Genomic DNA, 10,912 nt, shown 5'->3' with positions numbered 1-10,912 from the left:
TCCCTGCCCCTCTGTCCCGTCTCTTTTCTGTCCCATTATCTCCTTATTCCTGCCCCTCGTCTGTTCTGCTGTATCGCCCTGTCTCTGTCCCTCGGGCCCCCTCCCTATATCTCTGTCTCTCCCTTCCCCGTGTCCCTCTGGCTTCCTCTCTTGCTGTCTGCCTCTGCCCCTCTTCTCCGTCCTCCTCTCCCCAGCCCCCAACAAGAGGCTGTTGCGACCTCGCTGGAGGCTCTGCAGGCTGTCCTGGGTTTTGGCGTCTGGGCTGGGAGCGGCAGTGGCGGTGGGGACAGGGGCGGCCGGGAGCAGCAGCAGGGCCAGCGGGCACCACGTGGCCAGGCAGGCAGGGCAGCTGGGAGGGTGCGCGCTGTGGGTGGCCAGAGGCCCCGCCCTTTGTCCCCTCCATCCCCACCCTCGCCCCTGTACTCCCCTCTCTATCCCCTCCCCCGTCCACGTGCCCGGTGCCTCACACACAGGTCTGTCACTCTTCACCTGCCCGCAGGCCTGCCGTGTCTTCCGGTCACTGGCCTCTGGCCCCCCAAGGACTCTTAGATCCAAACAGTTCTCGCCTGAGGAGTGGCAGCTGCAGCTCTGGACGCCTCTTTGAGCCCAAGCCAAGCTCCACTGCTGACCACACCCCTGGCCCGAGCCACGCCCCGTCCCCTGTTACGCCCACCCCAACACTCTACAAAGGCCCTGCCCCCAGGACAAAGCCACGTCCCAATGCTTTAACCACACCCGGGCCACGCCCTATCACAGAAGGCCACGCCCCTAGGCCAGAGCCACGCCTCTATTTGTTGAGCAGTCCTGCCCCAGAATGGAGCCCCCAACGCCCTTGTGTTTGGAGTTTTGGGGTTCTCCAGTGTTAGGATCCCAGAGCCCTGCGCAGCTCTCTCCTGTTCACACTGCCCTGACTTCTAGCTCCTCAGCCTTCCTGAATTCTCAACTCGGGGAGGCCACCCAGCTCTGCTTGGGGTGCTCTTCCCTGCACTGTGGCCTGGGGGCCACTTTGTTTCTCTTCTCTCAGGGATCACTGTCCTGCCTGATGTCCAGCGTCCGAAAGCCATGGTTTCATCTATTTTGTCCAATTTTTCAGTTGTTCAGTCAGGAGAGTAAATCTGTTTCCTGTTACTCCAGGAAGTAAAAATGGAAGATGAGAAATCTGCTTATTATCTTTTGGGTGACTGCCTCTTTAGAGAAGCCTTCAAAAATTTATCTTTGATATTCTTAAATTTCACTTTAATGACATGGATATTTCAGTATCTTTCCTGTTTGGAGCTCCAACTGTTCTTTTAATTTGACATCATATTTGTTTTTTCACTTATATAAAATGGTCACTCCCCTCCTTCCATGTAGCTCCTCCCCTTCATTTGTGGGTGTCTTGCTGAAATCTCTTCTAACCTTTTCACATCACATTTTCTTTACTCTCTCTAAAGCCTTCTGCAAAAGCTCTTTGCTACACAGTGTCTCCCACTCATTAACCACTGGCTCATCTAATATATTGAATTTTTATTGTTGATACTAAGTATTTCCCTTCTTTTGAACTGTTTACCTCCACATCGCTTTACCAATACACTTTTTTCTTTGAGGATGTTTATTTAGCACAGGTGGTTCTGTTTGTCTTTCTTCTGTGGGTGAAGTCCTCAGGGTTTGTTTTTCTTTTGCCAGAACTCACTTTCCCCTGGGAGTTCCTGCACTTTTGACTGGAGGAAAGGCCAGTCCTAGCCCCGCTTCTCAGTGTGGGTTTATGGAGGACACAGCTGCCTCAGCGGGAACACAGCCAAGCAGGGATGGACCACCTGAGCCTGTCAACCCCTCCCAGACATCGTGCTACAAAAGGACTCCGCTTCTTTAAAATCATCACTAAAACATCAAATTTCTTCTGACACAGGTCTGAACACCCTATATTTGTTTCATCTACTCCCCCCACAGGATTGGGGGTTCAGTGCTGGCTTTCCACTCCCAGTGATCCATCAGTCAGGCAGATTCCCCTGGGCTAACGTGTGGAGAGAACATTTGTGAAGCTGCGTTCGGCAGATGCCATGCTATTTGCACCAGTTTCTTCACTGTCCCAACTCCACATCTTCCTCCGCTGAGAGCACAGCCGTCCCTTCTTCCCTCGGAGGATTCCTGACACTATTTCCACTCCATACCCTTTGCTCACAAGTCAGCATTCAATGGCAGTTCACCAATCCGGCAGGAACTACAAGGGGGTTGATTTCTTTAATGTGAAAGGAAATTAATTTTTTTGGTTATAATTACCACTGTGGCGACTGGGGAGGGTTACTATTTTCTTTGTGGCCTTCATATAACTTAATTTGGGGAACACTGTGACACTGTCATTGCCACGTTTCCCCTCTTTACAGGGATTAGGTGGGGGACTTCCCTGGTGGCGCAGTGGTTAAGAATCCACCTGCCAACGCAGGAGACACAGATTCGAGCCCTGGTCCAGGAAGATCCCACATGCCGCGGAGTAACTAAGCCCGTGCGCCACAACTATTGAGTCTGCGCTCTAGAGCCCACGGCCCCAACTACTGAGCCCACGTGCCACAACTACTGAAGCCCGTGCCCCTAGAGCCTGTGCTCCGCGACGAGAAGCCACCGCAATGAGAAGCCTGTGCACCGCAACGAAGAGTAGCCCCTGCTCGCTGCAACTAGAGAAAGCCCACGCGCAGCAACGAAGACCCAACACAGCCAAAAATAAAAATAAATGAAATTTAAAATATATATTAAAAAAAACAACTAAGTACATAGTCCACACCATCAAATGTCATAATTCCTCATTGTTGTGCCATAAACCCAGCCAGCACCCCCCATTCCCCATGCTGAGTGCTCTTACATTTTATCCTGCAAGGTCTTAATTAACTACATCCTTCACTCACTAACGTTTGTGCTGTTAACTGCCTATTTTAAATTTGCTGAAAGGATAACTTGAAAACTTTAAAAAATTTTTTATCAAATCAAACTCACCGTTATACTTAACCTCAAAGAAAGGTCACCTCTATGACAGTGTGATGGTTAAGATGCATCCCAAATACAGGAATGTAAAAAACAATTCGCCTGAGAAAATATGAAAGGTTTACACACATCAGTTCTTTATTGAAGAGGCAGTCCAGACCTATTTATATGTGCCAGATGCATTTATATATGCAGAACCGTAGGATGACAACATATGTAATGGCCCTGTCACCTTTTCAAATATTTACTGAAAATATACATTACACTAAGCTTTACGGTCAGTGTAGGAAATCTTAGTAGTTGGCATTAAAACTAAGAGTATTTCCTGCACAAAATTATTCAAAATCTACCAGTTAATTCCTGTTATGCAGCATACTCATATACATCTAGAAAAATATGGCAAGGGTGCTGAGCAACAAAAATGGTAGACACATGTGATTTTTAAAAACATTTTATGGAAGTGTAATATACATGCAGAAAAACACACAAAGCTCGAGTGCACAGAACACTCAGATATTCAGCACCTAGATTTAGAAACCAATTATTACCAGCACCAGATGAATGCTCCTTGTCAGCCTTGGCCAAGGCTAACCGCTATCCTGATTTCTAACTGCATAGACAAGTTTTACCTGTTCTTATACTTTACCTGTTTGCTTTTGTGTCTAGATTCCTTCATTTAGCATTCTTTGTGAAATTGAGCTATTGCCTGTGCTTACTGCCCATTCATTCTCCTTGCCTTACAGCGTTCTGTGGTGGAAACACACCACCGACGTTCAAAGTTCTACTGCATAGGTGCCTTCAGAGTTGCTTTTTGAAGTTTTAGGTCATGAAAATTCTAGGACATGTCCCTTGGTGGACATATACATGCACAGTGGACACATTCATGTATGTCTGCTAGGTTTGGGTTTGTTAAAAGGGTACATACACAGGCTTGGCTCTAAGTGCCAGCTTTCCAAAATGGTTCTATCAATGGGCAATACCACCAGCAGTGTAGGCAAGTTCCTGTTACATTCTTGCCAAATCTTGCTTTTTCATGCTTTTCATTTTAACCACTTCAGAGGGTGGCAGTAGTGCCACACGGGGTTTTAAATCTGCCTTTTCCAAGATTATTAATAAAATTAACATACCTTTTCATGTTTACTGGCCATGTGGATAGCCTCTTTTATGAAGTGGACGTCCAAGTCTTTTGCCCATTTTTTTTTTCCTTGTAGATTTGTAGGTGTTTTTATTTTAGATCAGCGGTCAGCAACTATGGCCTGCTGGCCAAATCCTGTCCTCCACCAGTATCTGTGAATAAAGCCTTACTGGGACACAGCCATATTCATTCGTTTTTGTCTTATTTATGGCTTTCACACTACGACAGCAAAGTTGAGTAGTCGTGAGTGAAACTGTGTAGCCCACAAAGCCCCAAATATTAATACTATCTGGCCCCTCACCAAAAACGTTTACCAAGCCCTCTTTTACACTCGATTCTGCTGCCACATATTTGAATTGCAAACATCTTCTCCCCTCTGTGGTCTGCCTGTTCACTTTCTCAATGGTGGCTTTTTGAGAAACAGAAGTTCTTTAATGTAATATATTCAAATTAACAAGCTTTATTTTATGATTCAGTGCTTTGTGAGTCTTAAGAAAACTTTGCTTGCTGTAAGATTATAGTCTTCTTATATCTTTATTATTTTACATTTCATACTTAAAACTGCACTCCACCTCAACTGATTTTTCTGTTTTCTATTAAATTATGAAATTTAAATGATGACAGAGCATTTAGTGGAAAGAACATCCTTTCCCACATTACGATGATTACCTTCACCAAAAGTTAGGTGACTGAATTATGTTTGGGTGTTTCTGGAATCTTTACTCTGTTCCACTGGTCAATTTGTTTATCTTTGTGCCATTACCACACTATCATAATTCCTATGGCTTTGTAACAGCTCTTGATATCTGGCACTATAAGTTCTCTAGTTCTGTCTATTCTAGAAGATAGCTTTGACTATTATTGGTCTTTTGAATTTTCACATGAATCTGAGAATTTTCATTTACAAAAACTTGCTAGGATTTTGATTAAGATTGCATTGAATGTATGAATTAATTTGGGGAAAACTGACATCTTTTTAAGATTGTCTTGGAATCCATGAACAGGATATATCCCTCTTACTGTTCTGTAATTTTTTTTTTCCCCCTGGATACAATTCTTGAAAATATAGTGTTAGGTAATTTTCCCCCCAGGCACTTAAGGATTTCTGATATTACTGTAAGTGGTATTGTTTTAAAACTTTTCATTTTCTGTGTTCGTTGAAACACAGAAAATATATTAAAAACCAATTTTTGCATAATGACCTTGTATGCGGGGATTCTGCTCAATTTATTCAATTCTAATTATCTGAATATTCCCTAGAATTTTCTATGTATAAAAGCATCTCATCTGCAAATAAAAGTTTTACTTCTTCTAATCCTTAAGCCTTTTCATTCTTTTGCTTCCCTTAACTTTCCTGGCTAGGTCCTTCTACACAATGCTGAATAAAATTAAGTCATAGCAGATAACCTTGCCTCTTTTTTTGATCTTGGGAGAAAACTTTCAATATTTCACCATTTGATATGCTGTTTGTTGTAGTATAAGATACTCTTTATCCAATAAAGGAAGTTCCTTTCTATCCACAGTTTGCTAAAAACACAAATGGATGTTGATTTCACCACAAGTTTCCTGCATACTACTTTTCTTCAATGTGATATATTACAGTGATTGGTTTTTTTATTATTAAAATACCCTCACATTCCTGGAGTAAGATCCATTTGATCACTGTTTTACCTTTTTTCCAGAAACCGTCTGTTTTGTTAGCCTAGGATTTGGTCATGTGACCACTATAAACGAGTTACTGGTGATCATAATAAAATTAGCATGATTGGTTTAGATTACTCAGGATTTACCCTCCGTGTCTTGTGAATAGTAGATACCTAAACTCTTCCAGCAAGTAAAGAGGAGAGGAAGGACACTGAGGTTAATCAACAAAAAATGTCTGCTAGAAGCTTGCATTAATTTGTTACAAAATACTGGGAATAAGAGGCAGTGCACAAAATAATGACATCATATTCATATCAAATAAAAGCACAGGTAAAATTTCTGGATTACAAAATAGTGGCATACTGCACACTCAAACCTATGGGTTAAAAAACAAGAGTGGTAGGAGAGCTGGGCCTATGTTATAGAGCATGAGCAGTACAGCCATCCTTCACTGAACAGACTAGATTCCAAAGGATCTATGCATAGTTTATGAAAATAGTATTTTTAAGTCTTTTTTGCTCAAATGCAGTTGGAAACTTCACAAAAGTCACTGGTTCCTCTGTTGATGAAGCACTCATTAAAAACCATTTGTAAATGCCTCTAAAGAACAGAAAACTATGTATTTAACTATTCTGTACCTGTCAAACACCTCACCAATATATCCTACATTAGTACATTTTGCCACCTTAATACTCAAATAAGAACACTGCCTTTTCACAAATTATTCAAATCCAAACTTGCATAGAGTTGCATAGAATTAATCACATTTTGGAAACGTGATAGAAACTGCCATATACATATTTAATGCTACAATCCTCATTATCAACTCCAGAAGATTTTAAAACTTCATTTTCTGCAATGAAGGTTTATTCAGAGCTGATAGCTTCTGATATCATTCCTAAAAACATCTGATTTTATATCAGAAATATGGCTTTTAGTATAACAATTTCCAAGACAACGTATTTTACACATTCATCACTTTGACAGGTTTCACCTTGGTATGATTCCCTGATATGTGAATACAATTGGAATCCAAAATAAACATAAAATATTCATAGAGTTTCACTCTTTTATAAACTGTCTAGTGTCCAATGAGTTGTAGGGTCGCCTTCTGCTGAAAGCTTTGCTTCTTGTTGCAGTTTTAGGGATTCTTCTCTATGAAAATTCAGATTAGAATAAATCTAACACCTAAATGCTTTTCCTCATTCAGAAACATGAACTCTCAGACAGTGATGCCTGACTCCCGACCGACTTCCCATACTCATTATGTGCAGAGGGTTTTCTAAAATGAGATCTGACTTCAGAGGAGCATTCCCATGTCAAGTACGTTCATATTGCCTCTCCTGTGAATTCTCTGATGGCTATTGAAGGCTGACCTGTGATGGAACTTCTTTCCACATTCGTTACATTCATAGGGCTTCTCTCCTGAATGAGTTCTATAATGCACAGTGAGGTATGACTTCTGAGAAAAGACTTTCCCACATTCGTTACATTCATAGGGCTTCTCTCCTGAATGGCTTCTATAGTGTACGGTGAGGTTTGACATCCGAGAGAAAACTTTCCCACACTTGCTACATTCATAGGGCTTCTCTCCTGAATGAATTCTATGATGTATAGTGAGGTAAGACTTCTGAGAGAAGAACTTCCCACATTCATAACACTCGTAGGGTTTCTCTCCTGTGTGGACTCTTTGATGTCTAAAGAGGGATGAGTTATGGGAGAAGGTTTTCCCACATTCATTACATCCGTAGGGCTTCTCTTCTGAATGACTTCTATAATGTATAGTATAGTATGACAACTCAGAGAACAATTTCCCGCATATGTTACATTCATAGGACTTTTCCCCTTTGGGAAGTGACTGGTGCCCATCGAAGGCTGAATTTTCAAGGAAGGTTTTCCCACATTCACTACATTCATAGGGTTTCTCTCCTAAGTGAGTTGTGTGATGGTCGGTGAGATATGAGAACTTTCCACACTCACCACATTCGTGGGGTTTCTCATCTGTGTGTACTTTCCGATGTCTAATGAAGGCTGAGTTTAGATTGAAGGTTTTGCCACATTCATTGCATTCATAGGGCTTCTCTTCTAAATGACTTCTGTAATGGATAGTGAGGTATGACACCCGAGAAAAGAATTTCCCGCATTCACTACACTGATAGGGTTTCTCTCCTGTGTGTGTTCTCTGATGTGTAATAAGGGTGGATTTTCGGTAGTAGGATTTCCCACATTCATTACATTTATAAAGTTTCTCTCCCGTGTGTGTTCTCTGATGGTCGCTGAGGGCTGACTTGCGGGAGAAGGATTTACCACATTCGTTACATGGATACGGTCTCTCTCCTGAATGGTTTCTCTGGTGTAAGGTGAGATGTGTCTTTTGGCAGAAGGTTTTCCCACATTCATTACATTCATAGGGTTTCTCTCCTGAGTGAGTCCTCAGGTGTTGAGTGAGGTGTAACTTCTGACAGAAGGTTTTCCCACACTCATTGCATTTATAGGGCTTCTCCTCTAAGTGTGATCTCCGATGTACGGTGAGGGTTCCTTTTTGGCTGAAGGATTTCCCACATACGTTACATTCATAAGGTTTCTCTCCAGTGTGAGCCCTCTGGTGTATAATGAATTTTGACTTTTTACAGAAGGATTTTCCACACTCACTGCATTCAAAGGGCTTCAATTCCATCTGTGATCTCTGGTATACATTAAAACTTGACATCTGGATGAAGTCTGATCCAGAACCATTCCAATCATAGGGCTTCTCCCCCATATAAGCTCTCTTATGAGTAATGAAAACAGCTTCATTGTCTAAGGCTCCTGTGCATTCATTATATTCAAAGGGTTTCTCCAAAATACTAATTTTCTGAATACTTTCTTCATTTTGAGAAAAGGCTTCCCCATTTTGATGAAATTCATAGAGTTTCTCTCCATGATATGTTTTCCCACATTCACTACACTCATCAGGTTTCTTTCTTGCATAGCTTCCATCACTAATAATTAATTCTGAAGTAGATCCCAAAGTCTTTCCACATGAGACACAATTATGAGATATTAGGTTTGAAGGAACAAGGCTTATTTCCATGTTATAAGTTTTATCAAATGCAACCTCTCTCTCCTCAGTCAGGGTTCTGCTGTTGATAGAAACAGCTTGCCTTGAACATTCGTCTTTATTTTCTTGGGCTCTCTCCATCAGGTCATCAACTTTCCAGACTTCTTCTAAAAAGGAATAAAATTAAACAAACCTTGTGAATCTGAACATACCAGTTATAGAATGGGAGCAGTACTCAAGGACCTATTGTGGGCTTGACTCTGGCTTTAGGGTCAATCTCCACAAATAAAAATAATTATCAGTGTATAATCCTCTTTCCCCCTTGATTTGTCATATAAGACAAACAGACAGACATGGGGGGTGGGGGAGGGATGGGGAAGGGATGAGAGCAGGATAGGACTCAGCAGTAGAAGAAAGAGTAAATTCACATTGAACACAAGTACCTTTGTTACTTTACAAATATGTTCAGAACTTTGGTAGGAAACATGAAATAAACCCAAGAAATGATGAGCAGAGGAGAAAGTCACTGAAGGGGTCCCAGATCGAGGCTGAAATGGGAGGACTGAGAGCAAGTGGGATTCGTGGGAGAGCAGGAACAATTACTGGATGTATAATCCAAGGAAATATTCAAGTATGGATTATGTTTGAGAGAAACAGATTACAATGTATATTAAACTATATAATATCACTTCATACCAAGATTAGCATGGTAACATGCTAACCTAGACCCTTCCAAAATCTTTGCCTTTCTATTCTGCACATAAATCCAAATAAACATTCTAAATGCTCCAATTCCCTCATGTTTAGAGACAGTCCCACAACCAGGGCTCCAACTCTCTTGCCCTGACTCACACCGACCTGTAAGGAGAGACCCAGGCACATAAATGTCTGAAAGAAACCTAAGTAGACCAATCTCTCCAGTAAGATCAGTTCTCTGGAGAGTCCTGTGGTCTCATTTAACACTAAGTGACTTGTCTACAACACAGTGCACAGTGGCTACAAGCACTGGGAGCCCAACTCCAATGCGTCATAGGCTGGGGGACCTGGGCAAGTTACTTAACTGTGATGCAGTTTCGCTCACCTGAAATGTGGATAAGAGCTCCTAAAACATAGGGCTGGGCAAAGACTATTGATACATTAGTTAGTACATGTTAATGCTTAGAACAGTGACACAAAACAAATGCTCAGTAAGTTTTTCCATGAATTTTCTTTCAATCTGCTGACTTAAATTTACCAAAACCAGTCATGTTCCTGACATAATAGTATAGCTTAAGTCTGAATATAAACAAGAGTTCCCATACTCTCAGGTTTCATTTGGTGTAAAATCTTCAATATCAGATTTCTAAAGTAGCCCCTACAATATCAACTTTTATTTCCATGTATTTTACATGTTTTTGGATCTTCTGAACTATGTTTAGTTACTCTCATCCACATTCAACGCAACTGACAGTTCTGGGCTCAGAAATCTACAACATCCCTGTGCCCAAATACCAGCAGAAAAAAAACAAAAGTTATCCTTTACCAGTAAAATTTTCATTACCTAGATTCACAATATATATTCAAACTAGCATCACACTCATCTTCCAAAAACACCTTCTGCTCCAGGAAGCCTGGGCCCTGCCCTGCTCACGCCCAACCATAAGTCTGCACATGCTCTTGTTCACTCAACCTGACTTCCAGCCTGGTATGTACTCAAAACCTAGCTATGTTTCAGGGGAAGCCTTAAAATATTTATGAAGTCTCTTTCCAACTTTTTGAGGCTCTCCTTCCCTTAAATTTTAAAATAGCCTTAACACAAAGTTATATATCATGTATTTGATTATGAACATTCCATTTGAAAGCTAATTTTAAACTAGTTCATGCAGCTGTGCTCTCCTTTCCTAACTCAAACCTCTGCCTGTCAAATGTATGACCACACTTGTTATTTTTTTTTTTAATCTGTCCAATAGAAATTAAAGTAGTAGTTTCTAATCTGAATCAAATGGGGTGCTTTCAGGTTAGACTCTAACCCCCAGCTGTTTTTTCAGAATCCACAGTTCAGAATAAATTCTCTCAAAGAAGCTCCTCAGTGAGTGAATGAAAAATCTACTGAGTATCTTCTACATGTTACACAGAAAAGCAGAGCACTAAGACCCTTC

At 41.4% G+C, this 10,912-nt stretch overlaps 1 protein-coding gene across 3 annotated transcripts in view; it reads right to left on the bottom strand.

Annotated features, from left to right (window-relative positions):
• Positions 1 to 3,070: 3,070 nt before the first annotated feature.
• RBAK (RB associated KRAB zinc finger) overlaps positions 3,071 to 10,912 on the bottom strand; it is a 28,880-nt gene continuing 21,038 nt past the window's right edge. For all 3 annotated transcript variants that reach the window (XM_068523991.1, XM_068523993.1, XM_068523992.1), the window contains exon 5: positions 3,071 to 8,941. In XM_068523991.1, the coding sequence (XP_068380092.1) occupies positions 7,035 to 8,941 (1,907 nt within the window). In that variant the 3' untranslated portion in view covers positions 3,071 to 7,034. The remainder of the gene's footprint in view (positions 8,942 to 10,912) is intronic.

The sequence above is a fragment of the Eschrichtius robustus genome, chromosome 16 (genome assembly GCF_028021215.1).
Source record: "Eschrichtius robustus isolate mEscRob2 chromosome 16, mEscRob2.pri, whole genome shotgun sequence".
Taxonomy (NCBI): Eukaryota; Metazoa; Chordata; class Mammalia; order Artiodactyla; family Eschrichtiidae; genus Eschrichtius; species Eschrichtius robustus.
Note: the sequence above shows the minus strand (reverse complement) of the source record. Positions and strands in the feature narration are given on the sequence as shown.